Source organism: Oncorhynchus kisutch, linkage group LG3, assembly GCF_002021735.2.
Source record: "Oncorhynchus kisutch isolate 150728-3 linkage group LG3, Okis_V2, whole genome shotgun sequence".
Taxonomy (NCBI): Eukaryota; Metazoa; Chordata; class Actinopteri; order Salmoniformes; family Salmonidae; genus Oncorhynchus; species Oncorhynchus kisutch.
Window position 1 is genome coordinate 61122758 of NC_034176.2, and position 27577 is coordinate 61150334.

Below are 27577 nucleotides of genomic sequence, written 5' to 3' on the forward strand. Positions count from 1 at the left end.
GACTGCACCTGCAATTCAAAAAGTATAGATAAATATGGGTAATAACCCAATGTATAAAATCTTGTCCATTATGAAACACTATAAGTCTGCTAATAAACTGTTTGACAAACTCTGATTGGTTCGGTCCTAAGGAAAACTTTTCCAGATTTCTGACAGTGCATGTAAACAGTTAAGGCCGGCTCAGCCAACCATTTCCCCATTACCGACAGAAGACATCAGATGCAGCTCACCACAGGAGAAAAATACCCCTATTTCAATATCAAAGAGCCCAGACAGATCTAATTTCCGGACCTCCTGAGGCAGACAGATGGAAGGTCTTTTATTTGAGCTAAGGGCATCTTGGGACACAGCCCAACCTCGGGTAATGACGTGATTGTAACTGACTGGATGACCTCCCAGAAGAAGTCTCAGACACAATTCCATTACAGAGGATAGAGAGTGCACAGTCACATAAACAATATTATATACATGGATGCTAATAGACACATCTGGAACATGCACATACGGGCACACGACAAGCAGCTGCATGCACAAACACATCCACATCCACTTAAGCACTTGGTGTGAGATAAGTGTGGGGTCAGATACTGTAGAGATGGAGAAAGTCAGTCTGGCACTGACATATACACTGACAGAGGTCTATATAGTGGTGGGATATGGAGCAAACCTTTAGCATGGTCCAGCCAGGGCTCTTGCCACTTCTTGCCACGCTTGTGGCTTCTCTTTTCCCTCTGTGGCTCTGTGGGGTGAGATGAAGGGCCTCAGGCTTTACCAAACAGCAAATACAACCACCCTCAAACCATCATCCGTAGAGATGGGTTGTTGAATTACTTTGAATAAATGTATTAATGGTTAATAGGATGATTCATGACAGCGAGAGCACAAGTCCAAACCAAGGCTCATTTCATGCCTGCCGGATCAGTACAAAGTAATGAAGTTGAGTACCTGGTGCCGGATCCGCCTTGGTGTCCGATTTCCGACGGCCCTCTTTACACTTCTCCTGTTTGGAGCGGATCCGTTCCATCCTGAGGGGAAGGGAAGACATATTCTGATGTCATCATGACTCATGATGAGCACTGACTACTTTACCCTCTCGCTCTCATTCCTCTCTCAGTTTCTCTACATTAGTTGTATATGATTAAGCAGTCACATAATATGGCACTTGATCACACTACAGTCTTGGTTTTGGACATGTGTTTTCCAGAGATCATCCATCTGCTGTCACATTCATCAGACATATGCAGAGGGAGATTATTGGCCTTGCTAGTGGCCATTCTTGGCTATGGGCTAGTTATGAGATCTGGCTCTCTCATTAGCCTGTTTTAACTTGATACATGAGGAATGGCTCAATGTGTTGAGAACACGGAAAGCGGTCACTTCTATGGTTACTCACGATCTCTTGAGCTGCGAGAGGGACTTCTTCTCTACTTCCTGGTGGAAGCGCATGTTCTTCACAATGCTGGCCCTGAACAGCTCAAAGCCCCTGTCACAATCAAACATCAGGTCAACATAACGTTTCCATACAATACATACAAAACTCTGTGGCAGTTGCAGGGGAATGTTGTGGCTTTTAGGGTGCCCTCCAGGGGGTGCTGTGGAGACCAGTGCTCACCGGGAGGCTTGGCGGGCAGAGGCCTGCAGGTCGGCTGTCACGTGCAGGAAGTAGCAGCTGAGGAACACTCTCCTCTGCAGCAGGAGGAAGAAGAAGCAGATACTGTCCCAGATGATGCCTGCCTCCTCTACAGGCAGAGTACACACCTTCTCGCTCACACTCTTAGCTGTAGGACAAACACACAAGCATACAAAGTCCGCTATGGTTATTCTATATTTTCATTGTTTTCCTGCCAATTTGGAGGGTCACATGTGTGTTCACTCATAGAGATAAAAGAACTGTATCCATCTGTATGTGTTGAGTACTCACGGTCATAGTAACCCTTCACTGTGCAGACCAGACTGAAGAGTTGGATCACCCAGCAGAAACTTTTCTGCATCTCCAACACAAACACACAGGCCAAGATCTGGGGACAACACACACTCTCACTTAAAATGTATGCAAGCATAGCAGTTCACCTAACCAGGTTTATTACCACCCTGTATAGGCGTATGGTTGCAGTATGTGGTTGTCCACAGCGAGGTGCATAGCCACTCACAGACAGCATGTTCTTGGAAATGATTACGGCCACGTTGTAGATGATGAGGCAGTCCCACATGACCAGGCGCGTGCGGGAGGGCTTCCTGAGCAGCTTGGTGCCGAAGAGCAGGAAGAAGAAGCAGGCCAGCAGGTAGCCCAGGCCGAACACACTGATCCTGGTAGCCCCGGTCACAAACACCACGGACAAGACAAACCAGAACATGTGACGGAACACCAGCACCTTGCTCATGTCCAGGTAACACCTGGAGGAGAGGGGGAGAAAGAGATGAGAGTTAATGTTGATACTGTAAACTGGTAGGTGTAGTTGAGGATGTATAATAATTAGTGCCCAGAGTTTTTCCTGGTCAGATCGCATAGTCAGGAAAAACTACCGCCCCTCATAATAATGCCTGAAGGGTATGAAGAGGAGGAGTGTGGTTATAGCTGCTGTTAGGTCAGTTGTTCTCGGTGTCTGGTCATACAGTACCTGCAGTTGATGAAGTTGGGGGCAGGGTTGAAAGGTCGATCGTCCATGGGGTTAGGGTCGTCTGTGTTCTCCCCAGCCAGAACCATCCACTCCTCCCTCTTCTCATCCTCAAACACCTTCCACTGCTGGGAGGCACACATCAGGAGGACAAAGTCCGCTGGAGGGACCAGATACAGACACAACCATCAGCATCAGATAGGAGGAATGCTACAGTAGAACATCATTAAAATAATAATGAACTATTTTTTATATCATGCATCTATGACCAGGATATTTTGAGGTCAAACACAGGTCGTAGCGTTAGTAGGTCACAATATCACTGAGGTCAGATGAGGAAAGAGACTGACCAATGAGGTTCTTGGAGTTGGGGATGGTGTAGAAGTCTGGGAGGTAGATCCATTTGATGAGTGCTGAGTTGATTATGACGGGGGTGTTCCATCGCCAGGGGTAGTCTATAGAGGGAGGGACATACACTGTCAGATACTGTAGGTACCAGGGGTAGTCTATCGAGGGAGGGACATACACTGTCAGATACTGTAGGTACCAGGGGTAGTCTATAGAGGGAGGGACATACACTGTCAGATACTGTAGGTACCTGGGGAAGTCTATAGAGGGAGGGACATACACTGTCAGGTACTGTAGGTACCTGGGGAAGTCTATAGAGGGAGGGACATACACTGTCAGGTACTGTAGGTACCTGGGGAAGTCTATAGAGGGAGGGACATACACTGTCAGGTACTGTAGGTACCTGGGGAAGTCTATAGAGGGAGGGACATACACTGTCAGGTACTGTAGGTACCAGGGGTATTCTATAGAGGAAGATACACTGTCAGGTACTGTAGGTACCAGGGGTAGTCTATAGAGGGGTGGACATCGGTGATGTTGAGAAGGTGATGTTCTTGTATAGCTACTAGGAAGCTGGCAACAATGGTGATACGTGGAGATTAATGAACCCCACTCACCTATACAGAGTGCAGGGGGAATGCCCACACACAGTATGTACTGGTAGATCATGAAGATGCTGAGGAACAGGCAGTACTTGGGCCAGATCTGAGCGATGGCCGCCCGGCGACGCCGTACCATGATGGCCACCAACCAACAGCTATGGATTATGACTAGGAAGTTCATCCGCTGGCCAATCACATTCACCATCATCAGAAAGCAGATCTTGGAATGACACATGGACAGAAAAAGACATGGAAGATATGAGAGGAACCCAAAAGCATAGAGAAATACACCAACATGCTTTTGAATAGTAACTCCAAACAGCAGCAAGAGGCCTACCTCCAGGCCAAACTTGTAGAAGCTGTAGTTGAGTAGGTACTTGATGCAGGCCAGCATGCCCTGGTCCAGGGTGTCTCTGGTGGCCTGGGGGAAGATGGCTGGGATGAGGGGAGGGGACCTCTGCTGCTGCCTGTAGTGGTGGTCCTGGTGGCGGTTCACTGTGGCCTCAAACACCAGCAGCATCAGCACCAGCAGGTGGTTCTGGAAGGACACAAACATGACAGCATGAGCTAGGTCCAGTCCACTTGTTATTTGACCTAGTACCAAAGTTGGTGTCAATTCCATTTAAATTCCAGTCAATTCAGAAGGTAAACAAAATTCTAATTTAAAAAAATGTCAGTGTTCTTCCTGAATTGAAATCGACCCCAACCTTGCCAAGTACAAATATATTAAAAAAATGTATCATGACGACGAACAAAGCTCAATGACATTACCTTATTATCACAGTCAAAAAACTGTCCCGAAGAGCATTGATCTCACCTTGCTATAGCCTAGCACGGTGGCATCCTTCCTGAAGCCAAACCAGTTGGCTGGGTCTACAGGCTCTCTGTACAGAGTGGAGTTCAGGACCTCAGCATCTTTCAGATTGGTTTCATTGGCCAAGGGCTATGATGGAAAGAAAGAAAAATGGAGATGGAGCGAGAGAGAGAGAGAGAGAAATAAATAAATAAAGAGAGAAAGAAATGGAGAGAGGGAGGGAGCGAGTGTATATGAGACAGGAACTGCAGCCAAAAAGTCTCGCTGCAAATCACAGAAAAATAAACAAAAGGCTGTTCTCCTCTAAAAGGCCATAAAGCAGGGAGACTAAACACGTCAACAGAATTCACACATGAAACTGCCTGTAATTAGCACCAAGGTATTAGCTTCTCACCAGGGGTAAATACTAGCATAGCGTGCACTCAGCAGAACGCTGGCAGCAGGGGTGTGAGAATGCTATCAATATAAACAGAGAGCATAGCTCTGTACACTTTCATCTGTACTCCACAGATGAAAGTCTTTCCAGACTGGTGACTCACCACAGTGCAGTTGTTGGAGTACTCGACAGGGTCGACGATGCTGAGCTGGTAGAGCATCTTGCAGACAATGATGATGCAGACCCAGACGGTGGACAGACAGCAAGCCATGTGGCGGAAGCGGGTGTAGGGCATGGCAAACGCCCAGAGCACCACCAGAACCAGGTTCATCACAGACGGCTGAGACAGAGAGATATAGATGGTGAAAGAGAGAGAGAGAGAGAGACAAAGAACGAGAAAGAAAGAGAAAGGAGAAAGAGACAAAGAACGAGAAAGAAAGAGATAGAGAGAGAAGAGAGACAGACAAAGAGAGAGGCCGTTTAGAAAAAGTGGGCTTGGTTCCAAATTCACACGGTACACAATAGACTAACAGATGACTGCTGTGGACTACTGACCTCTCCCAGAGCTACCCAGACCACGAAAAAGGCCACCATCTTGAGGATGTGCAGTTCCAGGACCCTCCAGATTAACACTTGGATCTGGGTTAGCGTGTCAGAGAACTTCCTGAACAGAACTATCAGCCTGTTCATCACCAAACCCCACTTACTGGGCATCATCTCTGTACAGCAGAGAGAAAGAGAGCGAGACATCATTATAGACATGCCACATATACACAAACTCTTGCCTTCTACTGTTTGTTTTTTCTACAATTGTAAGCAGTCTTTGGGTCCTAGAAAAGCACTATACAAATCCAGCACAACAACATCAGTGCTCACCATCCTCCTCTGAATCGTCATCCCTCAGATCCGTCACCAGGTCATCCTCCTCAAACACAGCCCCATCATCACAGCGGCGGACCTCTGGTCTGTGCCTGTTCCTCTTCCTGTGGGATCAAAATAGTGGCATCATGTAGGATATTGTTTCTGCAGAGGTGGACAACGGCTCTGTCCGGCAGTGACGTTAAATGAGATGGACGGCACACGGTTGAACTCTCATTCACTATGGACTTGATTACGTGGGCATTTGAGGAGCATATTATTTGTTATCCTCTGTCTGGCAGTGAGTCATACAGTGTGTGAGGAGCCTGAGAGGAGTGTACCTGTGTATGGGCGTGACGTGGTCCAGGTCTGTGATCCTCATAAAGGGTTTGTGGAAGTAGTGCAGCTGCAGGATGCAGGCCAGCAGGAAGAAGCCTGGGATCAGGATGCTGGTGAACAACTCGGTCAGCTTAAAGGTCTCCAGGCCGATGTCAGCCAGCCTGCAGGGAGACAGATGAGCAGGACTCGCTTTCATTTCCAGAGGTTTCTACTATACTCATTGTGCACCTCAAACACAGATTGGAGTGACCAGGACAACATAGGAAATCTGGAAAAACTGGTGCGGAAATTGGTGCGGAAACTGATAATGATAATTAGGAATTCCTGATTAATCAGGAAAAACCACATCCATTAACCCAGATTGATGTTAATATTAGAGGTCGACCGATTAATCGGAATGGCCGATTAATTAGGGTCAATTTCAAGTTTTCATAACAAAATAGGAAATCTGTATTTTTGGATGCCGATTTTGACAAATGTTCTATTTGTTACATTTTTTAACACCTTTATTTAACTAGGCAAGTCAGTTAAGAACACATTCTTATTTTCAATGACGGCCTAGGAACGGTGGGTTAACTGCCTTGTTCAGGGGCAGAACGACAGATTTGTACCTTTTTACCTTTTACCCAGATTTTTACCAGCTCAGGGATTCAATCTTGCAACCTTACGGTTAACTAGTCCAACGCTCTAACCACCTGCCTCACGAGGAGCCTGCCTGTTACGTGAATGCAGTAAGAAGCCAAGGTAAGTTGCTAGCTAGCATTAAACTTATGCTATAAAAAAACAATCAATCAATCATAATCACCAGTTAACTACACATGGTTGATGATATTACTAGTTTATCTAGCGTGTCCTGTGTTGCATATAATCGATGCGGTGCGTATTCGTGAAAAAGGACTCGTTGCTCCACTGTGTACCTAACCATAAACATCAATGCCTTTCTTAAAATCAATACACAGAAGTATATATTTTTAAACCTGCATATTTAGCTAAAAGAAAGTTTAGCAGGCAATATTAACCAGGTGAAATTGTGTCACTTCTCTTGCGTTCATTGCACGCAGAGACAGGGTATATGCAACAGTTTGGGCCGCCTTTCGCGATTGCGAACTAATTTGCCAGAACTTTACGTAATTATGACATAACATTGAAGGTTGTGCAATGTAACAGCAATATTTAGACTTAGGGATGCCACCTGTTAGATAAAATACGTAACGGTTCCGTATTTCACTGAAAGAATAAACATTTTGTTTTCAAAATTATCGTTTCCGGATTCGACCATATTAATGACCTAAGGCTCGTATTTCTGTGTGTTATTATGTTATAATTAAGTCTATGATTTGAGAGAGCAGTCTGACTGAGCGATGGTAGGCACCAGCAGGCTCGTAAGCATTCATTTAAACAGCACTTTTGTGCGTTTGCCAGCAGCTATTTTTGACTTCAAGCCTATCAACTCCCGAGATTAGGCTCATGTAACCGATGTGAAATGGCTAGCTAGTTAGCAGGGTGCGCGCTAATAGCGTTTCAAACATCACTCGCTCTGAGACTTGGAGTAGTTGATCCCCTTGCTCTGCATGGGTAACGCTGCTTCGAGGGTGGCTGTTGTCGATGTGTTCCTGGCAATATTAAAGTGCCTACAAGAACATCCAATAGTCAAAGGTATATGAAATACAAATCGTATAGAGAGAAATAGTCCTTTAATTCCTATAGTAACTACAACCTAAAACTTCTTACCTGGGAATATTGAAGACTCATGTTAAAAGGAACCACCAGCTTTCATATGTTCTCATGTTCTGAGCAAGGAACTTAAACGTTAGCTTTCTTACATGGCACATATTGCACTTTTACTTTCTTCTCCAACACTTTGTTTTTGCATTATAACCAAATTGAACATGTTTCAGGCTAAATTATCATGCCCTGGCCTTAGTTATCTTTGTTTTCTTTATTATTTTGGTTAGGTCAGGGTGTGACATGGGGAATTTATGTATTTTTCCTAGTCTAGGGGTTTTGTATGTTTATGGGTCTGTTACCCTTTCTACGTAGTTTTGTATGTCTATGGTTGCCTAGATTGGTTCTCAATTAGAGGCAGCTGTCGGTCTTTGTCTCTGATTGGGAACCATATTTAGGCAGCCATGTTCTTTGGGTATTTTGTGGGTGATTGTCTTCTGTCTTTGTGTCATTGCACCAGATAGGACTGTTTCGGTTTTCACATTTGTTATTTTGTAGTGTTCTCGTTTATCGTATATATTAAAGATGTTGAACACTAACGACGCTGCATTTTGGTCCTCCTCTCCTTCAGCGGAAGAAAGCCGTTACATAAATTGATTTTATTTATGTATTATATTAAGTTAAAATAAGTGTTCATTCAGTATTGTTGGAATTGTCATTATTACAAATAAATAAATAAAATCGGCATCGGCTTTTATTGGTCCTCCAATAATCGGTATCGGCGTTGAAAAATCATAGTCGGTCGACCTCTAGTTAATAGAGACCACTTCATCATCAAACATAATGACAAACCTAATAAGAAAGTGTGTATTAGTCTTGACCACACAGTGAGGTGGGGGGAACGTACTGCTCTTCTGTGAAGCCGGTGAAGTTCTTCCAGTAGGCAGGGAAGTCCTCAAACTGGAAGGTATAGATGGTGATAAGGACCAGCATGGTGTAGGCCACCACCAGCCACCAGAAAACCTTGAGCAGCCTCCTCCACAGAGAGTAGTACACCTGACGATATTAGTTACAGTAACAGTTACAGTCACAACAACAACAACATTCATTAACATGTCAATGACCAGTCAGTTTGACAAACAGGTCAAATCAAGGTAACGGAGTTATCCCCAGTGCGACCAGGGGCAATTTGCCACAAGAAAACCAGTTTGTTGAGGCCTGCACTGTGGGCTGACCCTGTGTCACTCTCATGTTTGTTTGTGTGTGGAGGGTTGAGAGCAGAAGCAGAAAACCTACGTGCGAAGTAGCAGTTGGACCAATAAAGTAGTATTGTAATATGGAAACAAGGAGTTGATGATGGGGGTCATAGTTTAAAAGGACTTCAGAGTGTGACCCCCTGGACTGATGGTGTCTACCTACCTGGTAGAGACAGAGGCAAAGCAGGAAGAGCAGCATGTAGATGATCTTGTAGCCCACCAGCTTGCCAGCGAAGCTGACCATGATGAACATGCCTCCACACACGTAGATCCAGTACTTGGCATAGCAGCTCATCACCAGTCTGCCCACAACCTTCAGAACCGACTCATTCTGCCCGCTCCCCTCTGTGGACGCAAAGGGAGAAGGAGCACCTTGTTACTAACCAAACTGAAGACACAGCCATACTGCACGGCGCACGCGATTCGCAGTCAATGTGAAAATTGACACGCTCACTACTGTAAAGGTGGCTCTGCATGAGAGAATCTGTTAAATGACTAAAATGTCAAATGTAGATGGTGGGAGAGAATGTGCCTGGACCATACTAAAGCACACACACCTGGGAACTTCATAACTTTGGTGAAGTACTTTATTGTGTAGAGAGAGAGAGAGTGAATCAGAAGTGTACCCTCTCACCTCCAGTGGTGACCTCCTGTAGAGGGGCAGACCTGCCCTTCTTCCTGCTGAAGTTGTCCTTCACTGACTGGCGTAGGAGCAGCCAGAACGTCAGCGTGTACAGCAGCTGACAGGATCAACAAAACAGACCGAGGGAGAGAGGAGCAGAGGAGAGAGATGAGACACCATCGGAGTACAGTCTTGACACTGTTTGGGAGATTGACTGCAGGACCGCACTTATAGGTTCTAAACCTTTTAAGAAAGTGCAGGAGCATATACTGTTAAATAGCCTATTCAGCATATGGGACAGGCATGTTTTAGACATAAAATATTTGTTGAGTGGTTGAACTTTTCAGGGATGCACTAAAGGGTACCTTGTGGACATGCTTACTACAGCTCTTCAGTATTCAGAATACAGACTACTGTACTATCAATTTCCTGTAGACACTTAACAGACTGCATTCATTGACATTTCCCAGAGTCTCTGTCCCACTGCAGAACCTGTCCCCTCCACCTCTACCCCCTCTCTCCTCACCATGGCCCCCAGGCGGAGGCAGGGGTACTGGGCTCGGTCCAGACCCAGCTGCCTAAGGCTCATGGTGCCCACGGTGCGGGGCAGCTCCGGCTGCAGGTCCATGGCCCAGACGTACTGGAGGAAGCAGAGGGCCAGGCCGTAGAGCAGGATGAAGGGAGAGCACAGCGTGGCGAAGTGGCGTCTCGCACGTAGCATCCAGATCAGACACGCCCACAGCAGCAGCACGAAAGTCAGCCAGCTGTGGTAGGTGATGCTCCACACCTGTAGAGGGGCATCATGGGAGATGGAGTTCAGGTAAGACATGACATACTCTCACTGAGAACTGCTGTCACAGAACTAAGGCTTGGTTCCAATATCCAATGCATTCTTAGTGGTATTCTAGTGTGGATATTGGAATATAGCCTAATATACCCATAGGGCTCATAGAGAGGACATATTTAGAATGTGAATTAAATTTCAGAGTTACCATCATGGCGATGAGAGCACACACGTAGCTCTGCTGCATGACCACTCTACCCAGCAGCTGCAGAGGGTGGTCCCCATGCTGTCCATCAGGGGCGCTACTGAGCCCTGGGCCCAAGTCCTGATGACTGGAGCTATTGGTGACGCGATCTCCTGTGCGCTCTATAGACAGAAGCGTGTTCTGGAACACATACACAACACACCTTTAAAACAACAACACCACACAGTCAGAGAATGGCGGACAGCAGTGCATTGGACTGCATGGGGCAGGGCAGGGGTGTTATCAGGTATCTCATGCCCACCTCAGTGTCGTCCTGGCTGGGTTGTCTCTGAGCGGACCAGGGCTTCAGTTCCACATCCTCTCCTCCTCCAGCCTCTGTTCCTTTGACAAGCTGGGCCCCCTCCTCACCCTGTCATATAAGCAAGTACTGATTCAGAAAGCAGCACAGACAGACAGGTATGTTTGATGCCTTTGAATGCTGATGTCGGTACCTTGTCAGCCGATCCATGGTGACTGCTGATCTTCAGGACCGTCGCCACGGTGATGGACAGGAGAAGCAGGATCCCGGGGTTGACATACACCGGCCAATCATGCTCCGTGTTAAGGATGAGGTCATAGGAGGTGGAGCAGTTGCCAGGTTTGATGATATCCTTGAGACCAAACAGTCTGGGGGTTGAGAAGAGGTGAGAGGGAATGTAACAAAAGCTTGTATATGGAGTTAAGCTTAGGAAACTTGGCTTCTCTATGAAACGTCATCAGATGATGTCAACTTCATCGCACAGTTTAGCCGTGTTCACCCTGTCGTGACCTATTGAGTATAGTTTCAAGGCAGAGGAAATGTCAGGTTAGATTTGTGGGCTGGAACTGACTTCTAATGTTGATGGCTGAGTGTGGCTAAGAGCCAGAGGTAGAGGTGAAGATAAAGAAGGAAAGATAGGAAAGATCACGTGTTTCCACCTGGGAAGCCTTGATAACAGCAGTACATATCTCTCCCTCTCTCTCTCAAGCATCCTGTGCCAAAACCCTGAGGCACCGAGATGGAATGCTACAGGACGGGTTCATCCCAACTTGCCAGTATTTCCTCACATAGCTTTCACAATCTCACTCCACTCCACTCCTCCTCTCTTTTCCCTCCATTCCTCTTCTTCCCCCTCCTTCCCTCCATTGATACTGAGAACTATGAAACACTGAGAACTGTCTCAGTTCCACTCATCAGCTGTGAGCTAAGAGTGCAGTCTGTAACCGTCTCAACAAGATCACAACCCCAAAAATATTTGTTTAAGTTTATCAGAGCCTTGCCAAGGAGTCATTGTGTACAAATCACTTCAGAATCAATGTTTGAATCACAATCTTGAGCTAGTGTGCCAACCAGGAGCATCGCTATGGCTGCTGCCAGTCCCTGTGAGAAGTAAAGCTGGGTAGCTACTAGAGACATGAAATACAATGACTAAAACAGAATAGAATAACTTATTTGGGTAGAGGTGGGGTGAGGCACTGACCTGGCCCACAGGCTGGCAGGGGGGAAGATGCCCTGGGCAATGGGGCACTGGTACAGGTAGAGACACACCAGGTGGCCCGCCGTGAAAAAGCCCACCATGACACACAGCACATTGAAGCCTAGGTGGCTGATGGGAAAGTGGCAGGCCCACCACGTGCACACGCCGATGAAAAGCAGGAAGTAGATTGCAGAGAAGGCCGAGGGTAAGGTGATGCCTGGGGAACAGAGATACAGGCGAGGGACTTCATCAACACAATACAACAATACTGCATGTCGTCTCTCAAATGCAACAAACCCTACATGGACATCTTAAAGCGGTTCCCCCATACTTCAATGCAGGGATGGGTAACTGCCCCCCTTTTGAAGGCCCTTGGTTCAATTTCCCGCCAAAATGACATTTTTTGGGGAACTCAGTCAGGGGCTCAACTTACTGTTGCTAGGCAGAATACTAGAATACAAAAGGTGCCATTTAGAAATGTGGCTGTGCATCAACAGATGTTCTCCTGTTACGTCAGTCACTGTTAGTAACTCAATTGGCCCATGTCAGCAAAAATGTTTTAGATTGGTAGGTTAGTCTAGTGGCCAGCTATCTAAACTTGTAGTAATCGAGGTGGAATTAGAGTTTGGATTGGGGGGGGACTGACTTTGTTAGTCTCACTCAGATATCATTAAAAACTACAAACATTTCTCTCCATCCTATGTCAAAATGTGTAGAATTGCAGGAAACTATCTGAAAACTGTTAATTTTCTTCTGCTAATTAATTTCCTTTTATAATTAAGCAGTAATACAGGGGTTATTCCCTTGACTCCACTCCACTCTACCCTCTCCTCCCTCAAGTTCTCACCAGCCAGAGCCAGCAGGGTGATGGCCAGGATCCGGCCCAGGTCCCTCAGGACCTTCTGGGCTGTGACTCGGAGCCGGGCCGCCAGCTGCTTGGCACGAGTTGCTGCAGAAACCACGTCATCCCCAGGTTCACTGGGCGACGAAATGCCTTCCTCATCTCCCTCCTCTTCCTCCTCCTCTTCACCCTCCTTTGTCTCTGACCCATCCTCTGTCTGGAAAGAACCAAAGCATGAGGCAAATTTAAACCGATATTCATAAATGAAATTCATAATGTTTTATAATTTAACTTTGACTTAAGCAGGGAGTCCCATTGAGACAGCAGCAATTGCACAATAAAACGTAAGAGAACAAATACTTCAATAAAGTGTAACGTCAACAGAGCGGTAAATCTCAGATCCAACACCATCTGTATCCCTGTTATCAAGAGCACTTAACTTCCATGACAAGAACCTGGCGCAAAGCATAACCATCAGACATACGTGATACTATTCTTGTCATCTACAGTTACGTGCATACAGTAGGTCAACATTGTAAAAGGTCAAACTGACATGGCACATCACACACTCAGAGATCACTTTCTGACTGGGGCATTATGTTCAAAAGGGGAAACTCCCTGACAAACACCTGCACCTAATCACATCGTTTAAGGTTCTAGATAGCGCATTTTTCCCCCTAAGGGTGTACTATCTGCAACTTTCCATTACCAAAAATGCATTATCTTAAGCATCAGTAACATTATTCTCGATGACGGAATACAGTACATAAGAGGCAGAGTGTGTGTCTGTGTGTCTGTGTGTGTCTGTGTGTGTGGGAGTCCAACTACCTGGAGTCCCTGTCGTCTTCTGTTTAACCTAGAGCGTTCGGGTTAGACTGTGTGCTGCTGACTGCTCAGTGGTAGAACTATGAAAATACAGATAAAAGGAAAGTAGGCCCCTCTCTCCCCCCTCTACCTCATGTTTCATTAATACTGCTTTTCCTATCTCATCCTATGACCAGAAGTATCTCTCTAGACAGATGCTTGCCTCTCACTAACTTTTCCCTTCTTTCAGACGCTTCTCTCTCCTTCTAGCGAGGTCTTATGATTGTCTGGGAGACGTATTGCTAGGAGGCAGAAAGATCAAGCACCCAGAACATTCCTTCATCTAGGGTTCCTCCCAAGAGATCATCATCAACATCACTCTCCTGCCGCCGGCACTCCCATACCTCTCTCCCCATCTCCCTAATACACCCTCTCCATCTGTTATACATTCCCGCTCTTTCCCTCACACTCCCTCCCTCCCTATTTCCCTCAATCACGTCCCCTCTCTTCTCCGGACTGTCCAGTGGCTCCTCTGCGGTCTATGCTGCTGCTCTGATGACTGCCTGGCCTTCATGACTCCAGCCTCCTCTCAGTGTGACCTGTTCCAGGGGAGTCGTTGACACCCCCAGCATGTGAAGTCAACCGTTGACCACGGGAGTCTCATTACTGAGGAATCCCCGCTTCGGGTGGGCTAAGAGGGATGGAATTCCTCACACACACCCTGTCACATACACCAAACCTGTCACCCGCACAACATCCCTCCCACACACCCTGGATGAACAGGGGGGACAGGGTCAAGGGTTAGCCACGTGCACAACCTAATGTGATTCGATTTCTGGACCTGCACATGGAGTATGCTTGGGGTTTTCAAGAAGACTAATCCTCCTCTACAAAATAAGACAGGAACATTTATGTTACTGACAAACCACTGCTGGCTCCCTTGTCCTCCCTTAGAGTGAAACCATGTGAGCCAGCAGGAAAGTGAATGCAGTGTGATGCGAGGGTGGGGTGAGGTATACTATATGTGTTAAAGGATGTGCCCAAACTGCCCATTTCACAAACACAGTCTCCTGTTTGCCCAGCTGAAAACCACCAGGCTCCACAGCCAGTCCACTGAGTCCCGGCCACATCAAAGACCATTGTCTCAGCCTCTCTGGCTGGAGGCAGCCGCTCATTCCCAAACACAGGAACAGCCGCAGAACGTTACGGTCGGAACGAGATGTTCTCACAACATCACAGAGATGTTATGAAAATGTTGTTTTTGATGTGTGTGCAGGTCTGAAAGTGGGAGAGGAGAGAGCTGCTCAATTGCTGTTGAGTGTACTGTACAGTCAGGCAGAACTAGTAGGCGGTCTGTCTGAACAACGTATTGTCTGAGCAGAGCAGAGGGGCAACCCCTGGCACCCAGTCAACACATGGCAATCAATTGTCAGAGTTCTCCCTCAATCAGCACAGCACTTCTGAAGCAAAGAACACAGTATGCAGGAACATTCTAACTGATATACAGATTTAACAGAGAAAGCAGATTTCTCCTAATGAAGGACAAAAAACTTTCGAGAAATTGTAGATTTCTTTGTTTTTTGCCAATAGTAGCTATGTAATAGGCTCTTGTCAGAGAGTGGACAAGAGGCTCAACAGCAGTTTGGTTGTGTTTGTTCATTGATCGAGTCATGTTCCTTTTATCCTTTTCTGACACAGATCGGGGCAGGCTGTGTTTGTTTGGGTGGTTGCCCTGGCTACGATAGGAGTAGAAAGCTGTTGCTCAAGGCAACAGAAAGAAAGAGAGAGAAAAAAAATGAGATTGAAAGTACAAGGTAGTCTGGAGAGTGAAGAGCAGTCGAGACTGTCGGTGACAAAAAATCTTCCACTAATAGACTGGCTGGTGAAACCTCAGTGTCTGTTTGTCTGTGTGTGTGTGTGTGTGTCTGTGTGTGAGGCCCATGGGTAGGAGGCAGCATTACGTCTGGGCAGCCCCTCTCTCCCCCAGGCAGGCTGAGGATGGGCTAGCCTGCCACACTGCGGAGCAGAGCGGGAAACCAACTCAGCTGGTGGAACAATAGCTACCACTGTCACCAGCACCAGGCCTGAGGGAACCTCCCCATTACCTCACGGTGTCTCTCTCTCTGCCCCAGTAACACCACAACAAACACCAACACACCAGAGAGGAGTAACACTAAACTACTGTAGCATACCTCAACACCATTTCATCACAAGATACAGTTCCATAGAGAATAATGCTGCTCTCCAGTACCTGTATGTCCTGTTCTTATCAGCAGTGGTTGCACAACAGTGCCTTCAGCAGGATCTGGCTGCATCAAAAGGAAGATGGGCTTTCACAGAAGCATTCGGTTGTGCGTCTTTGTGAGCTTAAATTCTGTGAATATTCTGAATGCGATGTCCTATTTTTATTCTGCAATTTTGGAACATGATTAAAGCGAAGTAATTATGCACAAATGTTTGGTACAAAATAACTATTTAAATGTAAGAAATGGTTGTGTACAAAACATGAAGTTAATATGAAAAGTGTGGAAGGGCTTGAGGCAAGCGAGTGGGTGAGGCAGACATGGCCAGCCCAGCTCAGATTTTCATTCTAACACCTCAGCCATAACCCTCCTCTTTAATCAGAGACAAGACATTGGGTGCCATAACCAACCACTTCCATTTCCTGAGTGGTGGAAGCCAGGGACACTGCTTATTATTTGTGACTCACTGATTCGCAGGGCAAGACCATTACTATAAATGGATCGGAGTATTACCATATAAGCAATGCTTAAATTTGTCAAATCGGGAGGTGCCGGAACAAAAAGTGAGCGCGAGAGAGGTGTGACCTGGGGGGTTCTGAGCTACCGGAACGCATTAAGAAAATCCCACTATAATAAAGCATTGCATACATATCATTGCATTTGCGTAGTGGCATAGCGCAGTAGAGTAGAGGCACTTACACAAGTTGCACACATATTTTTTTTTTTTTTTAATAATTTTTTTTTTTACCTTTATTTAACCAGGCAAGTCAGTTAAGAACACATTCTTATTTTCAATGACGGCCTGGGAACAGTGGGTTAACTGCCTGTTCAGGGGCAGAACGACAGATTTGTACCTTGTCAGCTTGGGGGTTTGAACTCACAACCTTCCGGTTACTAGTCCAACGCTCTAACCACTAGGCTACGCTGCCGCCCCATGGGGAACATGTATAGTAGCCTGGGGTCCAAATGTTTGGGGGACTTTTATCAACGCATTTCATACGTCATGTTACATGACTAGAGACTTTGGCAGAATCTTTTTTTATACTGCACAAATGATCGAAATGGCAGGCTCCTTTGACACTGACAAACTGAGATCAATGAAAGCGACATTGTCTTGAATCCATCAATAGCCCAGGCCTTGTTGTGTGAAGACACATATTGAGGAGGAAGTCATAGTCCTAAACATGCTTCCCAGTTTCACTGACTCACCCAATGACGCGCAGCTCACTCATTGTCGATGGCTGATGCACTAATGCCAAATGCTTCTCTCTCTCTTTTGTAAAACAATATTTGGAAATGGCTCCTTTTCAGCAGGAACCATTTGCTTTCCAACCTGTATTTTCCCTCGATTGTATTTGAAATACTGTATTTCGAAAGGTCTGTTTTGTCTACATGTACGTGCTGGTTTATCACTGCCAGATTAGCCGCGCGTTCCTGGAAATTCCTTGTTATGCTATTGGACTACAATACACAGCTAGCCTATTAAAAAAAAAGAAGATCCTCTGTGGCTAAATGATAGGCTTTCTCATTGCTAAATTATAGGCCTTCTCATTGTGTAGTAGGCTATTCTGAATTATTGAATTTATTTCTGAACAGACAGCAGTAATTATATATCTTCGGCAAATGTATTTCAATTCATCAGGGATGCTGCAGTTCCTTCAGAACTCTTGGCGAGGCTATGATTCTACAAAGGAAATACACGATGAAGTGCAACGCTGGAGAGATAACAGTGTTCCTGTTCAGGCAGGAACACTGCATGTAAGTGTTTCTGGGGTATTTTACCTAGCATTTGCATGAGAAATGTGTGTGAGCGCACAAGTCCCACATATTAATAGCAGTATAGCGGTGAGGCCCAGTCTCTGTCTATAGAGTAGATAACCACTCACCCCCTGTGTGGAGTCAGAGGCTACCGGCAGGAAAGTGACGTCATCTCTCCTCTTGACCAGCCGGTTACACACCACCAGGGTAACCAGGGAGATCACAAACACCCCCAGGTCAGGGGTCAGCAGACGCACCACACTCCACGGGTCATCCAGGGGCAGCCTAGAAGACAGAGCCACATGCAGGGGTCAAAGACCTAACGAGGAACTACACTGTGTACATTCTCACACAAAGACAGTAAAGAGGGTACATAAATGATACCATGTACCACTACCAGTGAGTCATAAGGTCAAAGAACAAACATAAATAACAAAAAGAGACATACGAGTGAACATTGGTTGAATTCTGCAGATAATAGTAAATGATCTCCACACACAGTTCAGGGAGGAATGATCCTCAGTGACAAGATACACAGTTTCCAAACATACCTGGATACACCGACATGCCTCGATAGTGTGTCCCACAAACTACCTGTAAAGACAGAGAGTGTTAGGACTACCAGCTCTCCCCAGGCCACTCTTGCTCTGACATGGAGTGTCGTTTAGGGGCGGGACATGTCATACAAGGCAAAAAACTGTAGAGAACAACCACAACATAGCGTCCAGCTGCAGCTACCATAGATGTTCCCATGAGCCCCCAGTAACTCTGGGAGTAAGTCCCCGTGCCGGTATTTGAACAGGTTTGTGAGGAACCCAGGCATGGACAGACTGAAGCTGGAGTCAGCATGGTGGACTAACTCACATGGTCCAGAAAGCAAATAATATGACATCAAAGAACACTGCTTTAGCTATTAAAGCTCCTTAAGGAGATATTTATACAGCCTGGCCAAAATAAGTGCAGACCACAAAACAAAATCCACATTTTCTACAGACGGACGGTTGCAAGCATGGAGCAGTCACTGATCGTCATTAGCCACCAGCGTGGAATACTGAGCAGTAGACTGAGCGCGAAGAGAGCTGGACTTAACGTGTCAAAATAAAATCGGGGAGGGAGAAGCAATGATTTCATGGTGTTTCTTTAGTCTAAGTCAGGGGTGTCAAACTCATTCCAAGGAGGGCCTAGTGTCTGCTGGTTTTTCCTTTCTATTAAGACCTAGACAACCTGGTGAGGAGAGCTCCTTACTAATCACTGACCTTAATTCATCAATCAAAGTTCAAGGGAGGAGCGAAAACCCGCAGACACTCGGCGGGATGAGTTTGACACGAGGTCTAAGTGATTGATTGAACCTAAACAAGCCCCTTATGTATGGCACGGGCCATTGTTTAGATATGCGGACTGAAAACATGGCAATGGAACGGCCTGTGTCAAAGACGTCTATATTCACTCACAGTTGTTTCCCAGCGCATGGTCCAGGTCAGGGATAGTGTACAGGCAGATCTGGAAGGAGACATGGGCTAGCAGGAAGAGGAGACTGGTGCAGAACAGAGCCTTGATGAAACGTCCAGTATGTCCTGGAGAAAAGAGAGAGATGGAGTTAGATGTAGATGCAATTTAGAATATGAAAAGGGAGGATAATCAGTTCCTCCCATCTCTCAGTTAAAATAGGTTCAGGAAATAGCAGGGTGCACAGTACTAACCGAGCATGAACAGGACAGCGGGTCATTATAGAGGGTGTGGGTTGAAGTGTTTTCCAAGGACCTGTCCTGATCTGCCTCAACATCATCTCACCTTCAAAATGATGCTTCATTTTCCACCAGTCAGAACACATACTGAGGCGATGGATGCACTAGTAATCACAGCAGTACATTTAGAGTCTAAGCAGGAATCGCTTGTAACAGTTAATTGCCCGTTTTTAAACAAAATGGGAACAAGCCTGTGGATGGCATGGAGCTACTGACCGTGCCGAACTGTGCTGCTGACCATAAAATGGCCCCCTGCCCGCTCTAGCCCTGAAGCCCCGCCTCCTCGCCACATGTTTGTGTGAGGCAGCTTTGATTGGTCTCCCCATAAAGCTGTCAGCTCCCATCGGTGGTGTGAAACGGGCCACAGTAAAGACACAGGCACAAACTCCCAGTGTAGTGAACGAACGCTGCAGGTCCCTGTGGAATCATGGGGATTTTCCTTTACAGGCGTTGACTGGCTCAAGAAAATTAGCAGCTACAACAAGTCAGTGTTAAGGGACGAGCTTAGGGCTTTGATTGTGTTTTATAGGGCTGTTTTTCTCTGTGGCCTGCAGGGCGAAGGGCAGTTTAACGGCTCAGTGCTGCTCTACCACCCCCTCAATTACAGCAGACAGGAGGCTAGGTACTGCATTTACAGGCTTATCCCTGATCCCAGATTTAGGTTGATTCCACGAACACCAATTTACATTTATGACTAATACTAGACCTGAAGATGAAATAATATTCAACGTTGCATTGCGAGCTAGAGGTAGTACACCAGAGCAGTGAGAGAGTATTATTCATGGACCTGCTTTCTGAGCATCATCCTTTCAATAATTTCATGCACAGTGAACATTTGATTTCGCGTGCACCCCTCAGTGACGCAATGTGAACTTTGTGAAAAGGCTAAGACACCACCCCCCCCCCCCCCCCCCCGCTTTCCAATTGTGCAGGATCCTGATCCATCACAGACACTCTGTGTTGGACATGTTTATCTTTTCATGTATGAGATGGACAATCTATATTTAAAAATATTAAAAAAGATACGTGACAGGGCTGATAAATGTCAGACACACAGCCTGTCTACCGTAACAACCAGCGGACACACATCACGCACGCTAATAACATCTCAGTGTGCGTTTTGGAAAAGGGACCTTGTCCAAGAGAGGAGTAAATAGTAATGGAAGGCGTTGGACACCACCTAGACCACCCGTTGACGGCGAGTTCACCCTGACTTACCACAGACAGCTCTACTCAGCTGCTGCAACCCAAACCCTTGCACATAAGCTCCTCTGTCTCCAAGTGTGTGTATGTGTGTGTGTGTGTGTGTGTGTGTGTTTAAGTTAAGTTCACTGCACCGTCTTCCCTCTCTTCAATCCCCCGGCTCTCTAACCCTGCTACTGGAAAATCATGATGTCATTGTTATTACATGGATAGTCTCTTTAATACTCAACTCCACATTCTGTAACTGCCTTGCTACTCTTCAGCATGTGTCCTGTGTCACAGTATAGTTGAAGGCTAGAGCTAGAGTGACATGACCTTGAAAACATCTATAAAAAAATATAAAAATATGCACGCCTAGACCCAGTTACCTGTATTTACAGGGTCATTGCGCACCACTAAGTAATCTGCACCGTAATCAAAGTTTTGGGATCGTTTCCTCTTCCAAGAGATAAAGTAGGAATGGAATGTGGAGGTGCATTCCAGTGTCTTAATACAAGGCCAGAGGGAGACAGCTCCTCATAGGGAACCAGAGCCTGGGATGTAGTCTTCTTCCCAGAGCAGGTTTCATATGAGGTCTCTCTGAGGAGAGACCAGCACAGCCACCAATGTGGAAACGACATCTGAGACCTGCCATCACTATGTCTAAGTGCTATCAAGACATAACACAAACCAAACATGATATTAAAATCACATCCATCTTCACACCAGGGACAGCGTGACATGACAGCCAACGACAACCATTGCAGTCATGGCCTCATCATCTCTCATCGGATAGTGAACTATCTGAGAAGGTCTAGTTTTGGATCTGAGTGGGGGCAGCAGGGTTCTTGGTGAAAGCCAGAGGTGAGCAGAGGCCACTGGGTAGTGTAGTTCACTACAGGGAGATCAAACCTTAACTCAGTGAACTGCAGGACGTTTTTTCTAGGTCATGTTTTACCTTTTCTAGTTTGTATTTTCAGAGACAGGCAGAAATTTGCTCCGGTGACGTCTTTAAAAAAGCGGTTTCAGCGGGCGCACTCCTTCCCCACTCACCCGTGTGCTGTATTTGTCGCAAAACCTCAACCAAAACCTGAAATCTGGGGTGACATTACTGGATTTTCCATGAAACAGGATCATTCGGGGGAATTTGAACATTTACGAGAGTAGCTCTGAACATTGTTTTAACAAGTCTTGTGACTGTAGTGCACCTGACATGGAGGGGTGCAGCAGGGTTCCTGGGCCCGGGTTAGAGTGGAAAGAAAAACAGTGCATGTTAAAAGAGCAGGGTATTGTGTTTAATACGCAGGCCGCTAAACAGCCACAAGTTTCACAGTTTGGTCTGGAGGTTATCCTGCAGCTGTTGGGTTTATTTATTATTGTACACGATTTAGACTGAGGGGAGATGGAATAACAGGCACAAGTCGAAAACAGAACCCAACTGAGTTTCATCCCCGAGAAATGAGCCGACACCTGCCAGGCACTCTGAGCGATACTGGCACTCTGAGCGATACTGGCACTCTGAGCGATACTGGCACTCTGAGCGATACTGGCACTCTGAGCGATACTGGCACTCTGAGCGATACTGTGCTGTGTTTTTCTTGTTGTTTTGTTATTGAATTAAAACAAAGTATTTTCTTTAATTGAGCTCACTTGTAAAGGGGGGGGCTCTCCAAAAAGAGGACCTCAGGCATAACAGATTATTCTTTTCCAGCGCATCGTAAAAAAGCTGGTTTAGATGGCCAGTGTAAACATGGCTGTTATGGAGAGGAGTCCACGGGGCCATCCTCCGGACACAACAGTCCAGGGTACAGAGGGCGTTGTGGTTTAAATGGGGGCACTGTGGGCCTGTTCTTTTCTGATGATTATTCCCTATTGAAATTTGGCCTTTAGGTACCACCTCAAATGCCAGAGCTCACCGTAAAGCAGGTCTTAGTAACTGCTATCTGAGCCCTTGAGCCATAAAATCAGCCATGGGTGTCCTTAAGCGATTAAGACGTTTCAAATGTACAGGTCTATTCAACCCCAAGGTCTCAGCCTTGAATGAATGTTTTGGAACCAGGCACGAAAGGGTGAAACAGCGAACAGATAAGGAAAGAGTGTTTAGGTCTGCCCTCCCCTCTGGAAGAGGAAAGATTTGCTGCGAACCTCAGAGTAATGTCTTCCTATCTGTCTGTCTGTTAAACCTTTAAACATAGAAGTCTTGTATTTTGCATCGCGCATTTACCCACACCTTGACCGGTTTTCAATTCCTAACACCGTCCACTGACTGGAAACACACACACTCCATCTCTGGTTTACACCACCCGTACAGTACACACTACATCTCTGGCCTACACCACCCGTACGGTACACACTACATCTCTGGCTTACACCACCCGTACGGTACACACTACATCTCTGGCCTACACCACCCGTACGGTACACACTACATCTCTGGTTTACACCACCCGTACGGTACACACTACATCTCTGGTTTACACCACCCGTACGGTACACACTACATCTCTGGCTTACACCACCCGTACGGTACACACTACATCTCTGGTTTACACCACCCGTACGGTACACACTACATCTCTGGTTTACACCACCCGTACGGTACACACTACATCTCTGGTTTACGCCACCCGTACGGTACACACTACATCTCTGGTTTACACCACCCGTACGGTACACACTACATCTCTGGTTTACACCACCCGTACGGTACACACTACATCTCTGGTTTACACCACCTGTACGGTACACACTACATCTCTGGTTTACACCACCCGTACGGTACACACTACATTTCTGGTTTACGCCACCTGTACGGTACACACTGCATCTCTGGTTTACACCACCCGTACGGTACACACTACATTTCTGGTTTACACCACCTGTACGGTACACACTACATCTCTGGTTTACACCACCCGTATTGTACTGCTCAAATATTAGAGTGAGAGAACACACTGACCCTGCTAGTTGGCCTGCTTACTAGAGGGATCTCATTCACATGTTCAATGTGAGTAAACTCACTACACAAAGCTACATTTGTTTAAAAACTTCTACCAACCAGCAACAATAAATCAGCCACCAGAAGAAACAGCTGCCCGACAGTAAACAAAAATGACATTTATTTATGTTTTGTTGTTTTGCATGACGTGTTTGGATCGTACGTCATGTCCTGCTCCCTACGCTTATCTGTGCTGTTCTCTGACATCCTGTCCTGTCGCAGCGCTGCGTTGGTGTGAGAAAAGCTGCCGTTTTTGTAAGACGACTCTGCTGAAATAACAGTGGTGTGTGGAATCCCAGTTCCTGTCTGGGGCAGAGGAGCGGAGGGCACATAGCAGGCATGCCTCTGGGAAAAGCTCCTCTCTGGCCCCGTGGCCTCTCACTCTCAGGCCACTGATCTAACCGGGAGAAGCAACCACCCAGAGGTCTGCAGACCCTCACTCCTCCCACCAGGGTTGGGGTCAACTCCATTTCAATTCCAAATGTTCCTCATTGAAAAGCATTGACGACAACTGGAATTTAAAATGGAATTGACCCCCCAAACCTGCATCCCACATAACTCCCAACAGCAATGGAGGCTGCTGAGGGGAGGACGACCGCTCATAATAATGTCTGAATCAAGTGTAATGGCTGGAATGAAGTGAATGGAATAGTATTAAACAGATGAAACCATGCGTTTGATACCATTCCAGCCATTATTATGAGCCGTCCTCCCCTCAGCAGCCTCCACTGCCTAGCCGGTAAAGGAAAGTAAGGGTCAAGCTGGGAAAATATCCATAATATAGCCAATATTTTTGTAGGTGTACTTTACATGCCATTTAAATGAAGATAGTGATGTACATTTCTTTCGTTATTAAAAATGATTTACAGGTTGGCATGGTTTGTGATGAAATATGCAGCCTCGTTTCAGTGCAGACTAGCAGTATATCATTTTGCTCCATGTGGCGGTGGACAGATACCTTACATACTGATGCTATTTCTCTCTCATTATTCAAAATGCTGGACTCTATTTTCAAGGGCTGAACCTGCTCCATAGGGGAAAATGACAAATAAAAAGGACCACAAATTGAATGGAAATTCTGGTCCAATAAACCAGATGGCTCTATTGAAAGTGGTCTCATATTTGTCTGAGAACAGACAGCTGTCCTGTCCAATATATCAGCAATGGAACAGAAATCATCTGAAATCAGCTGTAAACTAGTTGTCAACGGCACTTACCGCCCTTCCCACAGTCTATTCACTGCCCAGTTTAAGCTGTGGTCGGCCTTGAGTACTCATTTAGGGAGGCCTGGCCTGGTGTGCATTTCCCTCACACCCTCTCATTTATCAGCATGACAGTCTGTGACAGTTGGGCTTTGGAGCCTTTGATAGCCACACGATGCCTTCCTCAACAAAAAGGCACACAAAACAAAAACCAGAAGGGACATTCAACCCTCCATGTCTCAAACTGATGTTTCCCCGACGACATGAAAGCTGTGGATATGGACGATGTCTCGACAGCGGTGCGTCAGGAAGGGACATTGTAAAGCCCCAGCAGGTGTGAATAAAATACACAGGGGAGGAGATTTGACGCAACACCCTGCGAGCGTCAGACCTGAATACCAGTGAATAAATCCCCCATCTTTTCCCTATGTTGGGAACAGTGTAACCCAGCAGGCTCCAGACAGGTGTTCAATATTTGTCCTTTTACTTATCAGCTCTGGGGAAGCGACAGTGTGTCCAGATTGTACAATACGGGGGATTTAGATAATGGGGAGCGAGCAATGGAAAACAGTCTTTTGAAGGGAATGTCAAACACAGTGTATCAGGTGATGTGTATTTGGGCTGGGGAGGAGCTGAAAGGGACTATTAAGGCTTATCACGGTCCTCTCTGTCAGTGGCCTCAATGAATCCAATGATACCATCCCTTATTGGCAATACAGTTGGTGAGATCCACTTAAATGAGTCTTAGCTTACGTTACTGAATGAATGACAATATGGGATCAATTCCATAACACAAAAGGGGAAAGCAAGAGTGCACATGCATGTGGTAGCCTTTATTCATTGTAATGCAGATGGAACAAGCTTCCTCTCCGTCCCTGGAAACAGTCATAGTTTCCTTCCAGACAGGCCAGAGCATCTGTAACCAGGTCAGCTCTCAGGTCAGCTCTCAGGTCAGCTCTCAGGTCAGCTCTCAGGTCAGCTCTCAGGTCAGCTCTCAGGTCAGCTCTCAGGTCAGCTCTCAGGTCAGCTCTCAGGGCAGCTCTCAGGGCAGCTCTCAGGGCAGCTCTCAGGGCAGCTCTCAGGGCAGCTCTCAGGGCAGCTCTCAGGGCAGCTCTCAGGGCAGCTCTCAGGGCAGCTCTCAGGGCAGCTCTCGCGGCAGCTCTCAGGGCAGCTCTCAGGGCAGCTCTCAGGGCAGCTCTCAGGGCAGCTCTCAGGGCAGCTCTCAGGGCAGCTCTCAGGGCAGCTCTCAGGGCAGCTCTCAGGGCAGCTCTCAGGGCAGCTCTCAGGGCAGCTCTCAGGGCAGTTCTCAGGGCAGTTCTCAGGGCAGTATGACATAATATGGCTCCTTTAACCCTCTTATCCACAGAGGACATTGTGACCATGGCTACTCTCAACTCTAATATGCACCACGATCCATCACATTCACGGAGGGTGAGATTGCATTTTCCCTGGAAAGGAGGAGCATGTGGAGGTGAGGCGGAGGGGTCGTTTCTGCTTGTCGTCTCCAGAATCCTCCTGGTTCACCTAGCTGCCCCCTTGATTGCATGCATCTGGTCCTCCCATGGCGACCCGGACCAAGAAAAGTGCTGATAATTGGAGGCAGGGAACGATTCAAGATGGTTTTCATTAAAACCATTAATCCTATTCTCTGTCCGGCTTCATTTAATAGAGGCTGGCAGACTCTGGGATTTTCCTACAGGGAATCACCTCCACCAGCAAGTCCCCCTGAAATAAACCTCTCACCATTTACATATATTCAGTTCCCCCAGAAACAGTCATGTGACCCCGCACAGCTTATCATGCTCAGATTTCCCCCATTTCCCCCTCTAAAAGAAACATGGGTTATTGACCCTAACAGCACAGAGACAGAATAGTATTAAACGCAGCTTGTTGATATAATCTCCCATCCTTTCATCGATGAAAAAAAAAGAGAGAATGGGAGAATCCAACTGTTTTAATTTACTATAATAAGCGTGCTTCCGGTTCTGTGTATACTTTCCCAGAGGCGGCAGAAACAGGGTCTGATTCACTGTAGACCTTATCACCAGTACAGGAACTGATAGCGCCCATTGGCTCTCAGGAGCGTGAGCCAGTTGATATGTTGGATAAACAAGCCTCTGGGGGTTAAGGCTGGGTGCAGGGTGTGTGTGCTTATCTGTGCTGTTAAAAATTAGTCCCATTTCTATTGTTCGCTCTACAGCCACCATAGACCATTAAACTGCTACCACAGACAGGGATGTGGGTGGAGGATAGGGGCAGGAAGTGGAAAGAGCAGATTTCCAGACCTGAAATCATATCCACTGTTTATTGGTATTTGATTAAGAGCACACCCGGGGATTTGTCTGTCTAAAATAGAGCAATATTTATGTAGAGTAAAGCTGTGAAGAGGTTAGCTCTATAGTTCTGTGTGTGTATCCTCTTAAGTATAGAATAAGGACATCATTGAGCAGTAGGTTTGTGCTGCTGATAGAATTTTTCGTTGTACAGCTCTGAAAAACAACATCTGCTGTGTTTTTATCATGTCTGCAGGAGATTAACACAGACTGCAACTAAGTACTGTGAGATCTGAACTTTAGATCGAGGGAACACCGAGGGAAAATACTGCACCTTCAAATCATGAGACGGTAGAGATTGGAAAACTCTCAAATGTGAAGCGAGAAATCCCTGTAATACAACCCCTCAACAGGAGTGTATTGTGGTAATCAAGTTTGGCTTCCAGAGCAGTCAGGAATAAGAGGTTTCTGCATTTTTTCAGATTAATTCCTGTCTCGTTGCCATCGCATAATACTGAGCATTATGTTTTTCACTTTCCACATTAATATCA

The 27577-nt window shown here is 46.4% G+C and overlaps 1 protein-coding gene across 1 annotated transcript in view; it reads right to left on the reverse strand.

The window, feature by feature from the left end:
• piezo1 (piezo type mechanosensitive ion channel component 1 (Er blood group)) overlaps positions 1-27577 on the reverse strand; it is a 70295-nt gene that overhangs the window by 12391 nt on the left and 30327 nt on the right. The window contains exons 3-29 of the mRNA XM_031809714.1: positions 19078-19200; positions 18178-18220; positions 17755-17911; positions 12828-13038; positions 11984-12197; positions 10976-11150; positions 10786-10893; positions 10488-10664; positions 10022-10282; positions 9508-9613; positions 9037-9218; positions 8525-8673; positions 5955-6113; positions 5632-5738; positions 5311-5474; positions 4919-5095; positions 4383-4508; positions 3903-4103; positions 3581-3785; positions 2966-3070; positions 2619-2775; positions 2151-2394; positions 1922-2018; positions 1613-1778; positions 1394-1483; positions 946-1025; positions 668-739 (exon numbers count right to left, since the gene is read on the reverse strand). Coding sequence (XP_031665574.1) covers positions 668-739; positions 946-1025; positions 1394-1483; positions 1613-1778; positions 1922-2018; positions 2151-2394; positions 2619-2775; positions 2966-3070; positions 3581-3785; positions 3903-4103; positions 4383-4508; positions 4919-5095; positions 5311-5474; positions 5632-5738; positions 5955-6113; positions 8525-8673; positions 9037-9218; positions 9508-9613; positions 10022-10282; positions 10488-10664; positions 10786-10893; positions 10976-11150; positions 11984-12197; positions 12828-13038; positions 17755-17911; positions 18178-18220; positions 19078-19200 — 4056 coding nt within the window. The remainder of the gene's footprint in view (positions 1-667; positions 740-945; positions 1026-1393; positions 1484-1612; positions 1779-1921; positions 2019-2150; positions 2395-2618; positions 2776-2965; positions 3071-3580; positions 3786-3902; positions 4104-4382; positions 4509-4918; positions 5096-5310; positions 5475-5631; positions 5739-5954; positions 6114-8524; positions 8674-9036; positions 9219-9507; positions 9614-10021; positions 10283-10487; positions 10665-10785; positions 10894-10975; positions 11151-11983; positions 12198-12827; positions 13039-17754; positions 17912-18177; positions 18221-19077; positions 19201-27577) is intronic.